The 23,833-nt window shown below is 48.4% G+C and overlaps 1 protein-coding gene across 1 annotated transcript in view; it reads right to left on the minus strand.

Annotated features, from left to right (window-relative positions):
- Nucleotides 1-4,567: 4,567 nt before the first annotated feature.
- NT5E (5'-nucleotidase ecto) overlaps nucleotides 4,568-23,833 on the minus strand; it is a 57,042-nt gene continuing 37,776 nt past the window's right edge. Inside the window, exons 4-9 of the mRNA XM_079780426.1 lie at nucleotides 14,900-15,097; nucleotides 13,522-13,676; nucleotides 12,072-12,177; nucleotides 11,058-11,207; nucleotides 9,501-9,701; nucleotides 4,568-6,581 (exon numbers count right to left, since the gene is read on the minus strand). Coding sequence (XP_079636552.1) covers nucleotides 6,418-6,581; nucleotides 9,501-9,701; nucleotides 11,058-11,207; nucleotides 12,072-12,177; nucleotides 13,522-13,676; nucleotides 14,900-15,097 — 974 coding nt within the window. The 3' untranslated portion in view covers nucleotides 4,568-6,417. The remainder of the gene's footprint in view (nucleotides 6,582-9,500; nucleotides 9,702-11,057; nucleotides 11,208-12,071; nucleotides 12,178-13,521; nucleotides 13,677-14,899; nucleotides 15,098-23,833) is intronic.

Here is a 23,833-nt window from a genome sequence, read left to right on the forward strand (position 1 = left end):
TTTACTTTGCACATTCCTTTCTATCCGTCTTTATATAAAGAGTGCCCTCTACTGCATGAGCTTTCACATTTTTCAAATGTGTTATTGGTATTTCTGATTGGGGGCATAGAATGAAATTAAACATATGGAAAGCACTTTGAAATTTGTAAAGGTCATAAGATTATGTTAAAAGTATAATAATTTAGTTATAGATATCAGAAGATTCTGATAAATGGTTGAAAGCAAGCACTTAAATGACCATTTATTGACTTATTAAAAACCATTAAATTTTTTTTTTTTAAAAATACTTTTTTTATTTCAGAGAGGAAGGGAAAGGGGGAGAGAGATGGAAACATCAATGATGAGAGAGAATCATTGATTGGCTGCCTCCTGCACACCCCCCCACTGGGGATCGAGCCCGCAACCTGGGCATGTGCCCTTGACTGGAATCTAACCTGGGACCCTTCAGTCCTCAGGCCAGTGCTCTATCCACTGAGCCAAACCAGCTAGGGCAAAAACCATTAAATTATACAATAGGATATAAACAGAAGTCTATTTTGCCACTCTTCTTAGCAAACCAATGTTATATATACAAGTTGTAATTTCAGATACAGTCAACATTAGAATAATAATGACTGAATGAGCAAATAAATCTTGCTAGTCCACTATACTGTACGTACTTCATGTCAGTGTGTGGTCTCTTTTATGTATTTAAGAATATCTTTAACAGTGCCCTACCCTTATGACTCATTGAACTTTAATTATAGGTACACAGAGGAGAGATCTTTAACCTGAGGCCTCTGGGCCCCTAGAAGATGGTTAAATCCGGTGAAAAACTGTGTTTTTATTTCACAGTATTGTTTCATTCCAAGTAATGGGTGTGGCTGTATTCCAATAAAACCTTATTTTTATCCAGCAGTGGCAGGCAGGGTTTAGCCCGTAGGCTGTAGTTTGCTAATCCCTGAAGTAGAACAAAAGGGAGAAGGGTAAAGAAATACTGTTGGAAAAATTGTAATCATCTTCATTTTAGGGAGTAGGGGACAGAGGCTACAAAATGTAATCTTTGGAAAAAGTCAGCCATCCTTCTTGCAGAAGAGTTCATTGGTCTTTTGGTTTTAGAAGGGTTAGAATAAAAAGGAGTCAAACTGCTAAGCACAATGAAAAGGGTGTTTGTGTTTTTAGGTAGAGAAATTATATTCTTTGTTTTCTCTGGAAGAGATGATCCTCGAGAAAAGGACTGTGTGGCTTTTCATCTGAGTGAAGAGAGTGGCACAGAGGTCTGAGAGGGAATTTTGATTCATTCAACTCAACAAATGTGTATTTAGCACTCACTATGTGCCAGTTTTAGATGCTAAGGATATATTTTTATATTTATAAGCCTACATTCAAACTGAGGGAGACACAATAAATAATTGAAGAAACAGTATAATCCTATATAATAAAAGGCTAATATGCAAATAGACCAAATGGTGGAATAACCAGAACAACTGAACAACCGAATAACTGGTCGCTATGACATGCGCTGACCACTAGGCAGAGTGTGTGGAACATGGTGGGCATCGGCCATGGTGGGATGGTGGAGCAGGTGAGTGGGGGCGCCAGACCAAGGCAGGGTGCCGGTCGCTATCATTGGGGTGAGCCTCTGGTGGTTACTGAAAATTTTTTGCTCCTGCGTCGCGGTCCCACCTGGCACTCGCACCTGCTGCCAGCACTGGAGCTGCCACTTGCACCCACTGCCAGCGCTGGCCCCACTCGCACCTGCAGCCAGCACTGGAGCCACTGCTTGCACCCGTTGCTGGCTTCCAGCGCTGGTCCTGATCACTTGGCTCTGTCAGTGGGTGTGAGTGGTGGCTGCCGGCCCCCATCACTCCTCAGGGCTTCTCCACCTCCCCCTGCTCCTGAGGGGCAATCAGGGCCGGCAGCTGCCTCTTGCACCCGCTGCCAGCGCCAGAACCACTGCTTGCACCCACTGCTGGCGCCGGCCCCAATCGCTCCGCGCTGTCAGTGGGTGTGAGTGGGGCTGGTGCTGTCAGTGCGTGGGAGCAGTGTCAGCGGGAGCAGAGAGGGGACCAGGGGCCATGGCATGAGGGGCTGGGCGGGGGTGCGGAGGATGAGCTAAGACCCACCGCTGTGCCCACTGCAGCCTTGTGGCCCACAGTTCCTTTCAAGGTGCACAAATTTGTGCTCTGGGCTCCTAGTATGTTATAAAGTAAGTGTTCAGAGAAAAATAAACTGAGAAAGGAAAGAGTGGTAAGGGTACAGGGTTACAATTTTAAATAGTGTAGGATGGGACACTGAAGAAAAGACCTGAAGGAGGTGAGAAATCAGCCATGCAGGTTGAATAATTAAAAGAAGTTAAGTGCATAACAGATGCATCTGTGTGGACACAGACAAGATACAAATAAGTTTAGGGTGGCAGGCGAACTGAACACCAGAGGGATAGACTAGATCAAGCATGTCAAACTTAAGGCCCACGGGCTGCATGCGGCCCACAATGAATATTTTTGTGGCCAGCCAACATAATAGTATGTAATAAACATTTTAATGAAAATTTTGTAACTTAATTTTTACAATATCCTGATACACATAATCCTATGTAATAAAGAGGTAATATGCAAATTAACCCTCATGCCCTCACAAGATAGCTGCCTATGACCAGGCCAGCAGGGGGGTTAGTGAGGGACGACCAAATGACTGAACAGCAGGCTGCATGGGGTGACCAGGTTGGCGGGGGGACCATGAAGGGCGACCAGGCTGGCGGGGGGCAGTTGGGGGTGACCAGGTCGGCGGGGGGGGGGGCAGTTTGGGGCAACCAGGCTGGCAGGGGGGGCAGTAAGAGGCCGGCGGGGGGGCAGTTGGGGTCGATTAGGCTGGCAGGGGAGGAAGTGAAAGGGACCAGGCCAGCAAGGGGGTGGTAGTTAGGGGCGACCAGGCCGGCAGGGGGGGCAGTAAGGGGTGACCAGGCCAGTGTGTGTGGGGGCAGTTAGGAGTGACCAGGCCGGCAGGGAGGGGGCAGTTGGGGGCGACCTGGCCAGCAGCAGGGGGCCGTTAGGGGCAATCAGGTTGGCAGGCAGGTGAGCGATTAGGAGCCAGCAGTCCAGGATTGTGAGAGGGATGTCCGACTGCTGGTTTAGGCCCGATCCCGGGGATCGGGCCTAAACCAGCAGTCGGACATCCTCCAAGGGGTCCTGGATTGGAGAGGGTGCAGGCTGCGCTGAGGGTACCCTCCTCCCGCCCCGTGCATGAATTTCATGCACTGGGCCTCTAGTTATTAATAATGAACTACAATGTTCGCTAATGACTGATTACTATAATCATGTTTCATTCATTTCCCTTATGTGCAGGCGCACCATTTCTCTCCACTAATACTAGCAGGAAATATTTTAGCAGCCGATTGCCATATCATTAGTCTTGTACTGACTTGTTTGGTGTGTGCAACAGGAAATATTTCACTTTTGGAGAACAAAAAAATAGGTTTATTTGCATTACGCTTATTAATTTGTGCAGTTATTCAGTGTCTGGTAAGTTAATGTTCAAGGAAAATATTAATTTTTATTAAAATGTTCTATTATTTTATGTTAACAATTACTTATTTCAGCCCTTTGTATTCAGCATGTCTCTATAGAAATAAACCTACGTTTCTATGAAAATTGAAGGTTTTGTTTTTTGTGGCCCACATAAACCTTGTTTATTTGGCCCGTGTTAGCCTTAGAGTTTGACATGCTTGCAGCGGTCGCCAACCGGTGGTCCGCAGACCACTGGTGGTCCGTGAGGTTCGAAAGATTGGCGACCACTGGACTAGAGAATGGGACTACTAAGCACTGCAGACTGTTGAATTGCACCAAGTGCTCAAAGTCGTTTTAATTTATGTGCAACAGATTCTTAAAACCTTAGAAGGAACCAACCCTGTCAGCTTGATCTGAGACTAAACCTCCAGAACTGAGATGAATATCTGCTGTTTAAGCCACCCAAGTTTGTGGCACTTTGTTACAGTAGCCCCATGGAACGAAGCCGGGACCTTTCCTAATTTAGGCAAACCTAGCCAAACATCCATGGGATTGCATACTCCCCGAGGGAGCAACTTTTTCTAAAGGACAGCTGTTAGCAGTCTAAGCTTTCTTCTAAGAGAGCCAGCTCACTGTCTCAAGCTGCTGAAGGCACTCGCCACCCAATGGATTTAATGTGTCTGATAGATTAAAGTCTCTTGTGTCATCCGTATGCTTGAAGATTCTTAGATGCACAACCAGTTCAGATAAATTAATTAAAATCCCCAACACTAATGTGGACCTTCTTTATTTATAGGAAACCATTACAGGTCTCAAAACAGTTTCTACATCAGATTCTACATATGAAAGCCAGAAAATGTAGTAGTCTTACTTAAAATATTCTTTACTTACTCTTTTCGCCTCCCTAAAAAGTACATGTATTTTTCCATTTTTGGGGTGAGAAGGGGGACAGGGAGGGTTATCGATAGCAAGTGGCCTTTGACCAAGGGAAATGATATCAGTGATAAATTGTCAGTTTTCTGTCAGTCAGATTGTCTTGGGTTATAGGTGTTCACTTGAGAGAAGAAATAACTACCAAAGACAAAGAGCCTATCTTCAATTTTATTGTTTGGAATCTGCAATTGCAAAGTTTTGAGGTCATTTCTTAAACCATTGCACAACACATGCACACATATTTAGAAAAGTTATAAAAATGTTCTTTAAAGTTTGTGCTCTAGTAGAATTTATCCTATTTTACAAGGTCAAGCAGAAAAAATATACCCCAAATGCACCTCTAATTTTCCCTACAATCTTACTGACATTACTTATAGCTGATGTGTATATACATAGAACTGAGGACATTATTTTACTGCCACAACCTTTATACAGATGTTATGACAAGTATATTCTATGCCAAGGGCACTTAATATTCGTAAACATTAAGAAACAAACATATTCCCTCTCCACACCTCTAGCTGGTGTTCACTATTTTTTTTAACTTTTTTATATGTATAAATATATTTGGAAATGTGTATAAATCACAAATGTACAGTTCAATGGACTTCACACACTGAATAAGCCTGAGTGACCAACCAGACAGACATGGAATACTGTAGCACCCCAGAAACTCCTCCCATACTCCCTTCTGGTCCACACAAGCTTCTGTTTGGTTTTATTTTGTGGTCATTGTAGGTGCTCTTTCTTTCTTAGGTGCTCACTGTTTTCTAAGGTGAAGGTTTCCCTTTCTCGTTGGATCATGCAACGCTGTGCAGGTTCACATGCTCCCACAACCACCTTTGGGCAAAAATCATCTCCTCAGTCTGGGTATTTCCTGAGCACCCACTCAGAGGGGCCCACTCCCAGGTAGGAGCTCTCATATCTAGACTTGAGAATGACTTACGAGTGACTGTTCCGGTTTGGAGGCAGAGCAACTTGCAACTGCTGTTGTACACCGTTTTTATTTTTAAAAAATATATTTTACTGATTTTTTACAGAGAGGAATAGAGAGTTAGAAACATCAATGAGAGAGGAACATTGATCAGCTGCCTCCTGCAAGCCCCCGACTGGGGATGTGCCCATAACCAAGGTACATGCCCTTGACTGGAATCGAACCTGGGACCCTTTAGTCCGCAGGCCGACGCTCTATCCACTGAGCCAAACCGGTTAGGGCTGTACACCACTTTTAAAAATCAACCCTTGTCTACCCTCTAGATTTTCCATGACTGGGGGAGGGAGTGTGTGTGTGTTTGTGGTGCGACTAGAATAAATACAGTATTGGTACTTTCTGGGGCGGTTTAGAATTACACCTGGTCTAAGAAGGTTCTCTTCTCATGACACCTTAAAATTAAGAAGAAAGGAAAGAGCACAGAAGCAGAACTGATGGACTCTCACAAACAGTTAATAGCATGTGTCAGGCACTAGGCTGCTACGCTCAGGAAATGTCTATTTAATAAACCATGTCCTTTAGCTCTCTTCTGCAATGAAAATCGGTCCTGGGTGCCCCTCCTTTCCTTCCCTTTCTCCCCGCCCCTTGACTTGGCCTGTCCCATTAATTGCTGCATCATTTGTTCCTGGATTCATCAAAGGAACGTAGGAGGCACAAGAAAGAATGCTGCCCTTGTTTAGTCCATGAAACTTGCTATAACAGGAGCTAAAAAGGAACAAGAGACCAGAAATAAAGCAGAGATTTGTTATCCATGAAGAAGAGAGGAGTCCATTAAGTATTCTGAACAGCTTAAAATTTGCATATGCAAACCGAAGATGGTGGTCTTCCTCTCTCAGGGCTCATTTTAAATTCTTTTCCTGTGTGTTCACTAAGTTGTGGATCCTGAGTGATGATGTCTTCGTTTATGATCTTACAAGCTCAGCTTCCAGGAGCCTGTGAGGATGGCCTGGGCCATTATAAAGAAGGTCCTAAAGGCAGTTTCACACAATGGCAAGGAGAGTTTTTTGGCTATTGGTATAAAACAATGATAGCTGCCAAAATTGAGAGGAATATTAGATAAAAGTTTCCATGGTAACGACTTCCTGCAGAAAACGTGATCCGACCTTCAACTGCTGGATAAATGACTTTCATTTTTGAGATGTATTGAGAAACCACGTTGATATCTTGGTCACCTAGAAAAATACGGACATTATTTTAGTGACAGGAAAGGTATCAACAGTCAGAGAGGAGAAGACCAATGTATTTCTCTCAAGTCCTTTGTAATTGTAATTGGGGGAACAGTCCTGGTAAAGTGTCCCGGGAGAATAGAAGAGTGGTGATCACAAGTGCCTTTTCGTGTTCCAGGTGTGAATGCAACTCAGGGAAAGGTTGTGGACATCATCGCCTTTAAAGCTCTTGGGGAACGGGGCAAGAGAAACGCGTTGAGACATACAGTGGCTTCCTTTTGCTTGCCTGCTCCAGAATCATTTCCACGTAATTGCTGGAGAGGCAACGGGACTTCATTTCCAAAGGGAGAGCTGATAAATACTAACTGCCTACTACAGCAAACCCTTAGGAACCCAGCAAAATTTATTTAAAGAATACCACTCTATAAATCATGTATCTGATAAGAGGCTTATGGTAAAAAAAAAAAGTATATATATATACTTCTATATATATATATATAGAAGTCATACAACTCAGTAGAAAAAAATGGTTAAAATTGGGCAGAGGATTTGAATAGACATTTTTCCACAAATGTCACACAGATGGCCAACAGGCATAAGAAAAGATGCTCAACATCACTAATCATCACGGAAATGCAAATCAAAACCACAGTGAGGTATCCCCTCGCACCTATGGAAATGGCTGGTCATCGAAAAGACAAGGAGTAAGTGTTGGTGACGATGTGCATTGTTGGTAGGAATATAAATGCACACAGCCACTATGGAAAACTTATGAAGGCCCCTCAAAAAATTAAAAATGGAACTGCCATATGATCCAGCAATTCCACTCATGAGTATTTATCCAAAGAATATGAAAACGCTAAATAAAATATATGCACCCCCATGTACACTGCAGTGTTATTTTCAGTAGCTAAGATACAGAAGCAACCTAAGTATCCATCAGTGGATGAATGGATAAAGAAATTGTGACCTACGTATATATAGGTGGGCAAAAGTAGGTTTATAGTTGTTCGCAAGGAAAACAATACAATAATAAGGATACAAGAATAAACTCTGTTTCAAAGCATACAACTGTAAACTTACTTTTGCCTCACACTGTGAATACACATTATTCCGCCAGAAAAAAAAAAAAGAGAAATCTTGCCATTTGGGACAACACAGGTGGATCCTGAGGGCATTATGCTACATGAAATAAGTAAAAAAAGACAAATATCATATGATTTTACTTATATGTCGAATTCAACAACAACAAAACCAACCTAACAGATACTGAGAACAGATTGGTGGTTACCAGAGGCAGGGGAGTGAGGGGTGGGAGAAATGGGTGAAGGGGATTAAAAGGTACAAACTTCCAATTATAAAGTAAGTGTTGGGAATGTAAAGCTCAGTATGGTGACTATATTAATACTGCATTGCTACAAGAGTAGATCTTGAAAGTCCTCATCACAAGAAAAAATATATTTTTGTAACTATGCATGGTGATGGATGTTAACTAGACTTATTTAAGTGATTTCACAATGTATACAAAGATCAAGTCATTATGTTGTACACCCAAAACTAATGTTATATGTCAATACAATCTCAATTTTAAAAAAATCACTCTAATATTTAAAAAAGAACTCCTCTCGGGTTCTCACCTCTGGGAATACATTAGATTCACTGGAAGAGACTTTTCTCGCTACCCAATTGAATTAGAATCTCTTAAAAGTTGGGGCCAAGGTACTGGTATTTAATTTAAAATGCTCCCCTAGTGGTTCTGATGTGTGGCCAGGGTTGAGAACCCTTAGGGCCCAGGCTCCCTCAGCTTTCTGGTTGAGTTCCTCTTCTCCAACACCCATCGGCCAGGCTGGGCGTGGTGCTGCCCAGCCATCAGCCTCTGCTTCACGGCGCTAAAGAGAACACCTTGCTAAGCTTGCCTTCGCATCTTCTGGCGTGGAGTGCACAGACGTGGCCAGTGCCTTTCCCCAGGGAGGGCTGCCTCCCCTGCCCTGACGGCTCTCCGCCGCCTTGGAACCAGCAGCTGGAATGGCAGGGCTGCCACGGCAGGGCTGCGGAGGAAGCTGGCTGAGCTGCATCCCGGAGATTCAGGGAGGCTGTGCCCGTGTCTTGCAAGCACACTGATTTCCCCCTGGAGAAGAGGAAGGGGTAGTGTATTCTCTCAGTGGACTTCATGCACATGATGTGGTTCTCAAAAGGACTTTTAGAAGGCTGGTGTCTGATGGCCCTAAATGCTGACAGAAATACTGACCGGCTCAAGTGTGGTTCCCATAACGGGCGCCACCAGCGCGCTATGCTGAAAGGGCGGGTCAGCTCCCATGCACCCCTTGACCCATTCACGCTAAAAGCTTCTTGTAGAAAGCTGAGATGATGCACTATGATGATTTTCCATGGCCAACCTAAAGTTCTAGAGGCATGTCTTTTTCTATAAGTGCAAAACTCATTTTTCAACATTTAAATAGCTGTTTATCCTATATAATTGGAGAGGAATATGCTAATTATCTGTCACACCCTGAGGTGTAACGACCCACCACGAAACGACCAGATCACGGATCTGCAGAAGGGTGGGGCAGCGAGCTACAAGCAGCAGGAGGGGGCAGGGCAGTGAGCTATGAGGGGGGGCGGGGGGAGCTACAGGAGGGCGGCAGCGACCTACTGGCGCACGGATTCGGGTGCGGGGCTACTAGTAGGTACATAAAAGAGTTTTAAAAACAGTTTTGATTTATAAATGCATTTTCCCTGGTGTGGATGGCTGGGTATGTGGGCTGGGAAGGGACAGGCACATGTTCCCACGCACAGGAGGGAGGTGGCCACAGGGGCAGGTTCTGGCCTCTGCCTTCGCCGCTCTGGCATCGTGAGTAGCTCCCCGCTTCGGACCAGCTCCTGAGCTCCTATGGGACGTGGAGAGGAGCAGGCACCGGAGCTTACCCGAGTCATGTTGTAATAATTCTTCTTTTAACATCTGGTATCCATCCCCACCGTTGGCAAGGAAGCTCGGGAGGATCACCTTATACACCTCATCCGTTCTGAGAGGCTCGTACGTGGGCACTCGGCACCGGGTGCAAAGAACATCTAGTTTGACCACTCTGTCCCCAGGTTTTCGGGAAAGATCATACACCACGTGGATTCCTAGAAAAGAAATGCGACGATATGTTTTCATTGGACCCAAAGGTTCTGTTTTCTGAGAAAGAGATGTTGGCCAAAGCCTGGAGTTGGGGCCCTGGGCTTGGTTTTCACTGAGTTTGAGCGTGAGTGAAACTTCAGCAGGAGTTGCGGTGACATTGCAGCTACCCTTCCTGGTTAGGGGGAGGCCTTCTGGGCGGTCTGAGAACCACTGGCGGGAAACTGGCTCTGGCTCCGAATGGGCAAGGACGGACTCGGGGGGGAGAAACTACATCTTTCTAAAATCCCAAGTGAGTTGGTTCAGCAGCTTTGGAAAATGAGAAGTAGATGAGAGGGCAGGTCATTTGTGACAATGTTGAAGAGTACGAAATGGCAATAATTTGGACTTGAGTGACTTCCACGGGACATACAACTCCCCAGCACCGTACTGGAGCATCAAAACCCGCTGTTCCCCCCACTCTCTCCTGGAAAGATGCAGAATGTTTGGGTTTCCCCACAGGCAGCAGGCCCAAGTCCGGGCCCCCCACCTTCTGCAGCCCCTCAGCCCTAAGTGTTCTGCAGAGGGAGAGCGCCACAAACAGTCACACCCATCGAGCGGGGCCACCATCTACAGTAAAACAAAACGAGGCCAGGATATGCTCTCGGGTCAAGTAAGAACGTTAATTTGAAGGTTAATGCACTGGGCTGTGGGATTATTGACAAAAGCGTTTCAGAAGTCCTTGGCAATTTTGGAAGAATTTATCTTTAATCGATGTTCACTGGAACTCGTGAGATGAGCAGGGCACGCGGATTTCCTCTGCCTTCGGAGACGCTGGAGACTTGCCCAGGTCACCGCGAAACCAGACCACTGTGGGGGTGAGGCCAGGGCTGGAGCCCGACCAGAACAAATGTTCCGCCCAATTTGAACCCCTTGCTTCAATGATCAGATGTGTCTACACAGCAGGTGTAGGGGTCCGTGTTAACTGATTGGACGCTGCACGCCTTTGAACCTCTGCAGGGTTCCAGATGGTTATGACTAGAACAAGGAGGGATTTTACTTATTTTACAAAGAGTACTGAATGTTTGAACAACTAAGATTTTAATAGAAACGCCTTCAAGGCAGCTGGCCTGTTAGAGTTAGGAGGGCCTGCACCTGCATAGGGCCCACCTGACGCCCCAATCGGACTGGGCAATACTCTTTTCCAGGCCTCGGGGCTTTGACACTGACCTCATCTTGGTGGTCTGCGAGTCCGCGTCCTTTAAAAGACTGTGCACCAGTGTTGGCTGATAGAAAACCGGAACAAGCCTGGCCACAGAGGTCCTGGTGAAGAGGGAGCTAAGCCCACCTGCAGGGAATCCCACCTCCCCCGGGAGGCCACTTACCGCCCACCTGCAGGAACTCGCCCGTGGACTGGCCGTAGCGGTGCACGCTGTGCTCAAAGGCCTTCTTCAGGGTGGAGCCTTTCACTTGGACCAGGTCAAAGGTGCCTCCGAAGGGTAAGACGGCCGTCAGGCTCTCCCACGTAATCGTGCCTGAGGGCGGTCACAGAGGAGGCAAGAAGGAGCGCATCTTGAGAACAAGCATTCCCCAGACCAGTTTCCTTTAGGGCTGGCGGAGGAGGTGAGGGGCACGGGGGGCGGTTAGGTCAGCACCCGCGGAGTCTAAGTGGCTCCTGACGCAGCGCGGGTGGGAATGGATTCAAGAGGCCCTTGGCCGTGCCCTCCCCGCCTGAGCAAGATGGCAGGAGCTTGCGGCCGGCTGTGGCTCCCAAGTCGCCTGTGCCTTGCCTGGATCTCCTGGCGTGAGGCTGGACCTGTAGTGAGTGTTAACACTGCTTAGGTCCTCCCGACAGACAGCATTGCCCGGCCGCCTGCCCCTGACTGAGACAACGCGAGGAGCTTGGGGCTTACACCCAAACGGACTGGTTCTGAGAGTACATCAGGCAGGCCAGCCAGGGTGTCTGAGCAGCTGCCTGGCTGGTGTATTTCACCACAGAACATGACCCTGGATATCTGTAGGTGCACGAAAAGGACTGAACCCAGTGGGGTGTTCCCCAGCACGGAAGGCAGTGCTGCCTTTCTCTTTCCAGATAGCAGCGCGGGGGCTGCCAATATCTTGCATGAATCAGCGACAATTCCCACTTAACTCTGTGAGTCAGAGGCTTAGATCAAACTTGGGGTCCACGAACCCCAGTCTGCTGCCTCCACATGCAAATACACCTGAGAACACTCAAGTGTGTGTGTGTGTGTGTGTGTGTGTGTGTGTGTGTGGGGGCTGGGCAGGACTGAGGAGCAGCTCGAACGGACACTGTGGTGCGTGGCGGGCGGCAGAGCTCGGCTGAGGCTGCCCGTGGGCGCGGCCACCCCGAGCCCAGGGCCCGAGCCTGGGGAGCTTACCGTTGTTCCGCTCGTCAATGGGAGACCGGATGCCACCGCCATTTAAAATGCACATGGACACGTGGTTCCAGGACATTTCATCCAAGTGTCGGAGGTTGTTGTTAATCTGCAACGGCAGCAGAGTTTACGTGAGTCATTCTGGGACTTCCTCCTTGGGAGCCGGGCCAGGAACGGGGTTGGCTCTCCTGAGGAAATGAGGCTGCTTCTCCCTGCTCCCGTGTTCCCAGAGCGCTCTCAAGCGTCATCAGAATGAGAAGCAAAAATAAGACATGGTGACCCATCTCAAGCTCCGAGCCCCTCTCCAAGGCCCCATGCTCTCCATGGGCCTCAGTGAACCGGCTCTGAGTCAGGACGGGCCTCCGTGCAGACGGGCCCTCCAGGGCGGGCCCCACACCGGCTCCTGAAGGCGGGACCTGAAAGCCTTCGGACTCCAGGCCTCAGGCCCACGAGGACCCTGGCCTCCACGTCCAGGATCCCAGCCAGTTCCCAAGCAGCTATTTTGAAGGCCCAAGGACAGCCTCCTGAAACTGGGGAGAATCAGTTGCATTCTTACTTTTCTTTTACAAAATATATATTTAGTTATAAGAAATAAAGTGAATATATTCTCGTTTGGAAAAAAAAATAGTGCAAAACGGAGAGTTTTCTTACCCTGGCCCCAGTCTCCTAGCGGAGAGGTAAGCACTGCTTACGGCCTGGGCTGTTTCCTTCGGGACCTTCCTCTAAACAGCACACGTACTGGCGTCTCTCTAGCTACTTCCCCGGCAGTCTTGGTTTTACCGTGGAGAGCGTGGACACTGTCATGGACCTGGCAGACATTTACTGGGCGTGGCTGTGTCCCGGGCACGTACAGAGCACAGACCGGGAGACGGCCCGTGGGTGTGGGCTTTGCATCTGACCGGGGGGACCGTGGCTCAGCAAAGCCCCCGAGGGGTGGGCAGAGAGGTGCTTCCCACGGGTCACCGTGCTCAGCCACAGGAGTGGCTATCCTCATTGTGAATGTGTGTTGTCACTCTCTGCTGGTGAAGGAGGTCCTGGTCCCACAAGGCCTCGTTCTCTGGAGCCAAAGGACAGACCCGGGAAACACAGTCTCCAAGTTAGGCCCAAGCAGATGTGCTTTATCTACTGAGTCTCCATCCTCGAGCAGCAGAGGTTGCGTATTCCAATCATCTTATAGGAAAAGCAACACTCACAATTCAGACATCCCAAGACGAACACCTTACTGTAAAGGCTTCAGTCCCTGCTGATCAAAGCGATGCTCAGCTGGTCTCGTTCACACTCCTCCCCAAGGTGCTCGGCGCGAATCCTGCCCAGCTTTTGTCTGGGCACTGGTTTTGTTTTAAATGCTCAATTCTGTAACTACCAGGTTGTCCCCCTTGCATCTCCCCTCCCCCTCTCCGCCTCCCTCCTCCCCTCCCTCAGCCTGGGCCCTGCATCCCTGCAGCCCACTCACCATGGCATCACAGATCAGGTTGCCCATGTTGCACTCTCGAAAGCGGCAGGACTGGCTGGAGCCGTTCAGGTAGACGATGGTTTTCCCCAACTCCTGGGAAGAATAATTATCTAGTTTTATCCGCCATTTGTTAATGTCTGCTTTTATGTTCGGATCTAGAAGAGAAATAAATAAATCACCAAAAACATCAGTCTGTAGTTAAAGCCGGTCTCACCCTGGCCTCCATTTCGAGGAAGGAATCACACACCATTCCGCCTGCCTGTGCGAGGACGCGTTGCTTTACTGCGCTGATGTACATTTTGGTTTTGACTATGCCATCTCCTTAGGAGCCTCTGTTCTGTTTCCTGGTACGAAGACCTGGAACGAACCTTTATTGGACGACGTGCGGAGTATCCGAACATCAGCTCGTCACCGCTGAGTCCCTGCTGGCCCCCCTGTGCGGGCACTGCTGGGCTGGTGGGTGACGAAGGCCCAGGGGCGGGTACACAGGCTGCTGAGGTTCGGCTGTCTGCGTGGCCGCCCCTCCCTCTGGCTGTTGGGAGGTCTGTGTGGCTGTGGGGGACCATTACCCTTCAGGGAACTGTGGCCCCTCACGGCCCCCCTTCCTTGATCTGATCAGGCTAAGCAGCAGACGGCGGGTGAGAGGTGTAGGAGTGTGTCTGTGTATACTGGATGAAAATGGATGACGTAAGATGTGTTTCTTACTCTGAGTCCCAGGCCAAAAAGGAAGAAAGATACTCCTTCATTTGGTAAGTAATGCAGCTGACGCCCCTGAGCTGGGGCGACTTGGCCCGGACACACTCCTGCCGGGCGGGGCAGGGCTGGGGCCTGCTCTGCCGGGTCCGAACCCCTCTGCTTCGGTCATCAGCTGTCCTCTGGACGTGAGCGGCGAGTGGCTTTCCCACACCAGCGCCACGCCAGAAATGCCCAAGAGGCAGGACAGTGTCTGATGCTAAAAGGACTCAAAAAAAGCAACTGGGGCTGAAACCGGTTTGGCTCAGTGGATAGAGCGTCGGCCTGCAGACTGAAAGGTCCCAGGTTCGATTCCGGTCAAGGGCAGGTACCTTGGTTGTGGGCACATCCCCAGTAGGAGGTGTGCAGGAGGCAGCTGATCGATGTCTCTGACTCTCTGTCCCTCTACCTTCCTCTCTGTGAAAAATCAATAAAACATATATATATATATATAAAGCAAGTGGGGATTTGTGGCATTTGGGCGTGTTTTAAATCTCTTTATCCATGAAAATGATAAATTCAGGGAGAAGCCCAATTCTACAAAAGTATTATATAGTCTTGTCTTGAAATATTAACAAAAAAAGGGAGGGAAAATTCAGCCACCTGGTTTTGGGGTTCGTGGAATGGGGCCCCAAGTTTCACATACCTTCAGGAATGCTGCTGTTGAGAAGAATGGGGTTTCCATGGGACGTGATGACATTTCCTTTTGCATCAAACTCAACCTTCAAATAGCCCAAGTATTTGCCAAAGGCATAGGCCTGGACCACGGGAACCTTCCGTCCGTCATCGGAGGTGACTATGAACGGGTAGTTCCCCGCCGGCACCTCTTTGGAGGGTGGGGTGCCTAAAACAGAAGGGCCAAAGCTGATCAAGTCCGCCCTGGCACACGGCTGGCTGCGGGCCAGCAGGCCACTGGCCCGAGGACAGTGAATTCTGAGTTGATGACTTGCCAGCCGCTGCTCCACACAGCTGGTCTTTCAGAGCCCGCCGGGGCACCTGCCCCTGCGTCCCAACGCCCCTTTGCCACACAGATCCTTCCATTCTCCACGCAGCAGGCATTTGCTAAGCTCTTCCTGAGGCCGGGGCGCTGTGCCTGGTGCTGCGGGGACGGAAAGATGCGATGCCGCTAAGATGATCCTCCCTCCCTCCTGGCCCGGCCCATTCTCCCTAGCCACGGCACTTCACTGCACTGTAGTTCCCACACCCGAAAAAGGGGTGACAGAGCTCCTACTTCCCAGGGCTGCTGCGCGGACTCAATGTCTGACCTCCCTGGCCCGGTGCCTGGCACATGGTAGATAATAAAGGCGTACTTCCTTCTCTGGTGAGGAGATGGCAACCTCTAGACACCCTAGACCAGGCGTCCTCAAACTACGGCCCGCGGGCCACATGCGGGTGTTTTTGCCCTTTTGTTTTTTTTTACTTCAAAATAAGATATGTGCAGTGTGCATAGGAATTTGTTCATAGTTTTTTTTAAACTATAGTCCGGCCCTCCAATGGTCTGAGGGACAGTGAACTGGCCCCTGTTTAAAAAGTTTGAGGATCCCTGCCTTAGAATTGTTAATGAACGTGAACAGAAATGAAAAGGGCTGTCTTCAGGTTTTGCTGCTAAATCCTGGGTCCCCTCAGGTGACTTTCGGAAGAGCCACATTCATCCTCTGGCTGACCAGCACGCACACTACCTGTCCACCCGGCCAGATCTCAATGGCGGTTCTGCTGATTTCCGTCTCAAAGGGGACCCCTGGGAGAGCCGTGGGGGCCACTCACCACCCCACTGTGCCTCCTGGGCATGTGCCTGCATGAGGCCACAGGGAGCCTGACACAGGCACGTCTCAGTTCGGTAACTGCACCCTCCTTCAGGCACAATGCAGATCCTATCTTCCTCCTCAGAGACAATGACCACGTTTGGGTTGTTCTGACAGAACAGATACCCTTGACCTGCCACTGCTCCTATCACGCCCCTCCTTCCTCCCAGATGTTAGGGGTGCAGGGAACTTCAGCCGGCATTGCTTACGCACACGGACCAGCTATGGGAGTCAGCCAAGAGCCAAGCCGGGGCTACATCTCATTTAATCCTCCAAGAATCTCACGAGGTAGGTCCTATTATTATCCCCACTTACAGGCTAGCAGACTGATTGCCAGAGGCTCGTGCCCAAGGTCACAAGGCCGGTATGCGAAGGGCACATTGAAAAGCAGGCTGGGAGGCACGGAAACGCTGTTCTCTCCACACCCAACACAGCCCACGATGCTCTGTTCTCCTGCGGCCGACAAGAGCTGGTTGCCACAGGCCCCTCACCGAGCCAGGTGCAAGCCGGGGCGGCCCCTCGGGCCCTGTGCTGTTTCTGGGCTTGTCGAGCTGCCGTGAGTGTGATGGGAACCCACCCCTGCTCTGCTCCTGTGCGAAGGGCACCCCTCCAGCTCAGTACCCACAGAGAAGTGCTGCAAAGGCCAGCACTTCACAAGCAGGAAGGGCTGCGGCCAGCCTTCATTTCCCGTTTTCCTGCTCCCTTTGGAAAAAAGATAAAAAAGAAAAAGAAGAAGGTCTTAGCCCTTTATTCTGACGAAAGCACCTGACTTGAGGAGGCGCGCAGGCCTTGTCCCAGCTCCACCTGCAGTGTGCGGTTTGCTGGGCTGCGGCAGTTGTGGATGATCTGGAGCAGTGAACAGGAGCAGGAAGAGTAACATTCTGTTCTGTGCGGGTCCTCCTTTGGGCAAGCCTGGAACCTGCTTTTAGGGGGCCAGGAGGTGTGGCAGGCCCCGCCCACCTTCTCAGCTGGGGCGGGTCACAGGAGGTGGTTCTCTGAGCCCTGAGAAGCTTGGGGAGGCGCAGTTCCCAATATACCCACAAGGTGGCGCAAAACACACGTCCAGGAGGAAGCGGCACTAAATGCCTTTGGGAAAGGACGACTGGCAGTTTCCTGGAAACCCAAGAGAAGGGTTTAGCCTGTATGTTTCTGCCTTCCATCGACATATCTGAACTTGAACAGAATGTCAACGTTAGAAACCTGGGCTACAAACCCCAGCTCCCATCCGGCAGGGAACATTCTCCACTTCTGAAAGCCCATGATGTTCCTTTTCTTAGAAGAAGAGACGTGTCCTCGGGGTCTTACCTGGACTCAATCAGGAACTGGGAGGCCACTTCCTCTGTGGCGAATCCCTGCCTCCACGGCAGAGCCCTCTTTGGCCTCCCCCCGCCACCCTTGGGACCCCTGAAAACCACAGGCAGAGAAAACAACCCCGGACTCCACATTTCCCACACCATTCTATTTTCTGCCAGACATTCATACCCAAAATATCCTCTCCTCACATCTGTCTTTAGAAACCCAGCTCGTCATCTTGGCAGAAGTTATTCACCAGAACTCTACTCCTGCCACAGGGCAAAAAAAATAACCTGGGAGTCAAACTGGGAGAAGCAGAAGTTGTGGGCTGGCATTTAGAGTTGGTCCGTGGGGCATTTCCCAGGACAGAGTGGGTGCCTGAGAGACCCTAACAGGGAGCGCCCCGCCTGGGAGCCCTGGCCACAGCAGCCCCTCAGGACCCTGATGGCTCCAAGGCCAGAGGGGCTGAGAAGGTGGGTCAGGGTGACCCCGGGGCCAGGGAGCAGGTCGGGTTTCCAATTGGCTGAATAAATTATAGGTGGTTTTAAAATATATTTTTATTGCTTTCAGAGAGAGGAAGAGAGAGAGAAACATCAATGATGAGAGAGAATCATTGATTGGCTGCCCCCTGCAAGCCTCATACTGGGGATCGAGCCCGCAACCTGGGCATGTGCCCTTGACTGGAATCAAACCTGGGACCCTTCAGTCCACAGCCCAATGCTCTATCTATTGAGCCAAACTGAATAGGGCTATAGGTGTTTTTAAAAAAAATCCTCACCCAAGAACATGCTTATTGATTTTAGAGAGAGGGGAAGGAAGAGAGAGAGAGAGAGAGAGAGAGAGAGAGAGAGAGAGAGAGAGAATCAGTTGTCTTCCAGTACTTGCCCCAACTGGGAATAGAACTTGCAACCTAGGTTTGTGCCCTGACCAGGAATCAAACCCCCAACCTTTTGGTGTACAGGACAGTACTCCAACCAACTGAGTCATACCGGCCAGGGCAAATTATAGAATACTAGAGGCCTGGTGCATGAAATTCATGCACTTGAGTGGGTCCCTCAGCCTGGCCTGCGCCCTCTTGCAGTCGGGAGCCCTCGGGGGATGTCTGACTGACAGCTTAGGTCCGCTCCCCTAGCAGGCCTAAACCGTCAGTCAGACATGTTTAGCACTGCTGCAGAGGTGGGAGAGGCTTCTGCCACCACCGCTGTGCTTGCCAGCCGTGAGCCCAGCTCAGGGCTTCTGGCTGAGTGGTGCTCCCTCTGCGGGAGCGCACTGACCACCAGGGGGCAGCTCCTGTGTTGAGCATCTGCCCCCCTGGTGGTCAGTGCGTGTCATAGCGACCGGTCATTCTGCTGTATGGTCAATTTGTATATTAGCCTTTTATTATATAGGATTTTAATGCCATCCATAATATGTTCCATTTTCCTTTTTATTGAATTTGTTGGAGTGACTCTGGTTAACAAAATTATACAGATTTCAGGTGCACAATTCCACAGCACATCATCTGCATACTGTGGTTTTTCATATATATGGGAATCCGTTTAAGAACTTCCAAATTGCTATAAAGGAGTGGATAAAAATAATTGGTAATTAGCATATTTCACACCATTGCTTCTAAGGGACTTCAGTCTTTCTTTTAAATTCCTTGGAAGGTCGCACTTCCAGCAGACACTGTTTTATCTATCTGCTTCTCTACATCTCCTCAGGCAAGGTCACCATCATCTGACGTCTGGCCACAGCAGCCTGCGCGACCTTTCTGAAACACAGTGCCACCAGGTGCTCCCTGGTTTAAAGTATTTCCTACTGGCCCTCGGCAAAACAATGCAGCTTCTGGCGTGAATATCATAAACTGTTGTACCTACACGATGTGGCTCTTTCTCTCTTTACCAGCTTCATCTACAGTCTAGACCCGTGGTCGGCAAACTGCGGCTCGCGAGCCACATGCGGCTCTTTGGCCCCTTGAGTGTGGCTCTTCCACAAAATACCACGGCCTGGGCGCATCTATTTTGAAGAAGCGGCGTTAGAAGAAGTTTAAGTTTAAAAAATTTGGCTCTCAAAAGAAATTTCAATGGTTGTACTGTTGATATTTGGCTCTGTTGACTAATGAGTTTGCGACCACTGGTCTAGACCAACGGCCCTGCCCGTCAGCAGTCTGTCCTTTCATTCCTAGACCACACCCACCTCCACAGCCTTCCAATAAGGACTAAGACCTGGAGCTAGAGACCTACACGAGAATTACGTCATTGTGCTTCAGTTTATTCATCCGTGAAATGAAGAAAACAACAATACCTGCCTTACAGGGTTGTTGGGAGGATTAAAGAAGTTAATGTAACAAGTGAAGCAGACTTAGGTAATTGCTCAATAAGATTAAAGATAATCAGTGTCAAGCTAACTCTTGGACATCTTTCTGATCTTAGCCCAAATGTCATTTCCAGACGTCATTTCCTCAGGAGAACACTCCTATCACCCTGAGAATGACCTCCTCCCCCACAGGCGCCTTACGTCATCCTTAACTCAGAATGTCCTGTATCCCCATGTTTCCTTGCTGTCTCTGAACCTTTCATGTATGTGGGGTCGCTGACTCTCTCATGTATGTGGGGTTCCCATGTGTATGTATGTTAGTTAAATTTGGTTATTTTCTCTTATTAATCTGTCTCATAATTTAATTATTAGACCAGCTGAAGTAACCTTGAAGGTAAGAGAAGTCTCTTCCCCGCTAAAATGTGACATGACTGACTGACTTGCACACTTTAAGAAGAATCGGATCAAGGTCAGTGTGCAGAAGAGACTATTCCGCGATGTGACCACTGCCTGGGATCCAGGCCAAAGAGGCTGCTTCCCGAACTCCCAGGCTGTCGGGCTGACCCTCTCCTGCTCTCCCGGGCATGCTGGTTCCTGGCACAGGCTGTTACCCCTCCCCAGGCAAGTTTGCAAGTCACCTTCCCCTTATCTGGGGCAGGCCACGCCCCAGTGCCCTTATCCATCCTGCCCTGTCTCTATAACCCCTTAGCACCTGCCACGTTGCACTGATCCACATCATCTTGCCACCGACCAAGACGTGTCTCCCTCACGTGTAAAGTCCCTTAATAAACCCCACAAGCACCGTGGAGTTTAGGAAGGGCCGCTGTATCTCTGGAATTTGCCTAGCACTTAGTAGGTTCGATGGTGGATAAATGTTTGTTGAATGACTAAGCTTAAGTAATTTAGCCAACACTTTCCCATAGATCCGACAAGATTTTTATGCCTTTTCTGTGGTGAAATCCATTTGTAGAGAGGGGCAATGCCTGTGTGCCCACCCCAACTCCCCACAATTAAATTTCCTCAACTAAAGCTCGTTTGGGCTCCCAAAGCGAATCAGGAGCTGGGAGTCGGTGCAAGCTCAGTTTCAATCTGGTTTCATGATCTTGGGAGAGACGTGGAGTTCCTGGGGTCCACATGTATTTCCTAAATCTATAAAGAGAGATTTGATTAGTGTTTTAAGCCAAAAGTGGTTTAAGGTTTATTCTTTGTTGTTATTTAAAGCTCTGAGCATGTTTTGCACGCAGGAAATTGTGTGGCCATGAGAGCCGTAAAGCAGGCTGCTCAGGTCGTGAAGCGTGAGGTGAAGTCTGGCTTTAGGTTCTGCCCCGGCACTCCTCAGGGCACCGTGTGGACACTGCTGGCCCGGTGCCCTCCATGCCCACCAGTGAGCCAGCTGCCGTGTGCCCTGCCTCTTGTACAGGAGCAGCTCCGGGTGCCCAGGGCTCCCTCCCATCTTCACGACAGAGGTATGAGGTGGTTGGCAACTAGGGTGCTGAGTCATGGTCTCCCTGGCCATCTCTGTACCCAACCATGATGTGCCCACTGCCATGTTCCCTTCAGGGAACCCAAGGGGCCACGTGATATTGTCCATATCCAGACTGTGTCCCTCTAATATATTTTCTTGATTTTTTACAGAGAGGAAGGGAGAGGGATAGACAGCTAGAAACATCGATGAGAGAGAAACATCAATCAGCTGCCTCCTGCACTCTCCCTACTGGGAATGTGCCCGCAACCAAGGTACATGCCCTTGACCGGAATCGAACCCAGGACCCTTGAGTCTGCAGGACGACGCTCTATCCACTGAGCCAAACCAGTTAGGGCTACTGCTCAGATTCTTGCTCTTGGGCTTTCAATGACAACTGGGAGGTCTCAAAGAGACTAATTATGCATCTTCATGTAATACCAGCATGGTACCCAGGGAGGATGGTCTATAGCAGCAATTTTTTTAAAACATTGAATTTATTGGGGTGCAGGTTTCAAAAAACACCATCTGCACACACGGCATCATGCACCCACCGCCCCAAGCAGTCTCTTTCCATTCCCATTCCCCCGCCCCCCTTTGCCCACCTCCACCTAGCTCCCTCTGGCTATCACCACACTGTTCGTTGTCTGTGTCTATGTGTTATGTACACATGGCTTTTTGCTTAATCCCTTCACCTTCTTTCACTCCCTCCCCTCTGACAGCTGTCAGTCTGTTCCATGCATCCATGCCTCTGTTTCTATTTTGTTCATCAGTTTATTTTATTCATTAGATTCTACATGTAAATTGGACCATATACAGTACTTGTCTTTCTATGACTGGCTTATTTCACTTAGCATAATAATCTCCAGATCCATACATGCTGTCACAAAAGATAAGCTTTCTTTCATTTTCACAGCTGCATAGTATTCCATTGTGTAAATGTAACACAGCTTTTTTACCCACTTATCTACTGATGGGCACTTGGGCTGCTTCCAAATCTTGGCTATTGAAAATAAGGTTGCAATGAACATAGGGGTGCATACTAGTATATTCTTCTGAATTGATATTTCGGGTTTCTTCGGATATACACCCAGAAGTGGTTTCACTGGGTCAGAAGGCAGTTCCATTTGTTATTTTTTTTTGGTATAGCAAAGGTGGAAATTTATTAAAGAACAAGTACAGATTCCCACATGGGGAGGAAGAAAGAGTCCCCCAGAACGGACTCCCATGTTGGGAGGAGGAAAGGGTCCCCTCCCATTTTTAATTAAAAAAAAATTAAATATCTTTTTACTGATTTCAGAGAGGATGAGAGAGGGAGAGATAGAAACATCAATGATGAGAGAGAATCATTGATCAGCTGCCTACTGCACGCACCTTACTGGGGATTGAGCCTGCAACCCAGGCATGTGCCCTGATGGGGAATTGAACCATGTGCTCAACCACTGAACCACAGCAGCTGAGCTTGAGATCTTTTTTTTTTTTAAATTTCTTTATTAATTAAGGTATCACATATTTGTCCTCGTCCCCCCATTCCCATCCCACACCCCTCCCCACACATGCCCCCTTGAGATCTTTTTTGGTTCTATATAAATTTTTGGAATATTTGTTCTAAATCTGTGAAACATGCCATTGGTATTTTAATAGGAATTGTATTGAATCTATAGATTGCTTTGGGCAGTATGGGAATTTTAATGATGTTAATTCTTCCAATCCATGAACACTGTATATGCTTCCACTTTTTGTATCTTTTTCAATTTCTTTCTTCAGTGTCCTATAATTTTCTATGTACAGATCTTTTACCTCTTTAGTTAAATTTATTCCTAAGTACCTTATTTTTGTTGTTGTTGTTGTAATAGTAAATGGGATTGTTTTCTTAATTGCTCTTTCTGATAGTTCATTATCCTATATAATAAAAGCCTAATATGCTAAGTGTCCGGTCATTCGGTTGTCCGTTCAACCAATCAGAGCGTAACATGCTAATGATATGCTAAGGCTGCTCAACCACTCGCTATGATGTGCACTGACCACCAGGGGGAAGATTCTCAACACAGGAGCAAATAAATAAAATCAGAAATGAAAGCGCTGCTCAACCAGAAGCCAGGCTCATGGCTGGTGAGCACAGCGGTGGTGGCAGGAGCCTCTTCTGTCTCTGTGGCAGTGCTAAGGATGTCCGACTACCGGCTTAGGCCTGCTCCCTGAGGGATCCCCGACTGCAAGAGGGCATAGGCTGGGCTGAGGGACAACCCCCCCCCCCCGAGTGCACAAATTTCATGCACCAGGCCTCTAGATGGTGTATAAAAATGCCACCTGTTTCTAAATATTAAATTTTGTATCTGCTACTTTGCCAAATTTATTTATTAGATCTAGTTGTTTCTTTTGGTGGAGTCTTCAGTGTTTTCTATGTACAATATCATGTCATGTGTGAATAATGACAGTTTTGCTTCTTTCTTCCCAATTTGGATGCCTTTTATTCTTCTTGTCTGCGTGCTGTGGCTAGGACTTCTAGTATTGTGTTGAATAAGAGTGGTGAAAGCAGACGTATGTCCATGTCTTGTTCCTGATATTAGGGCAAATGCTTTTAGTTTTTGCCCATTGAGTATGATGTTGGCTGTATGTTTGTCATATATGGCCTTTATTATGTTGAGGTATGATCCCTCTATTCCCACTTTGCTGAGAGTTGTTTTTGTTTTTTATCATAGATGGGTGTTGGACTTTATCAAATGCC

Source organism: Cnephaeus nilssonii, assembly GCF_951640355.1.
Source record: "Cnephaeus nilssonii genome assembly, chromosome: 9".
Taxonomy (NCBI): Eukaryota; Metazoa; Chordata; class Mammalia; order Chiroptera; family Vespertilionidae; genus Cnephaeus; species Cnephaeus nilssonii.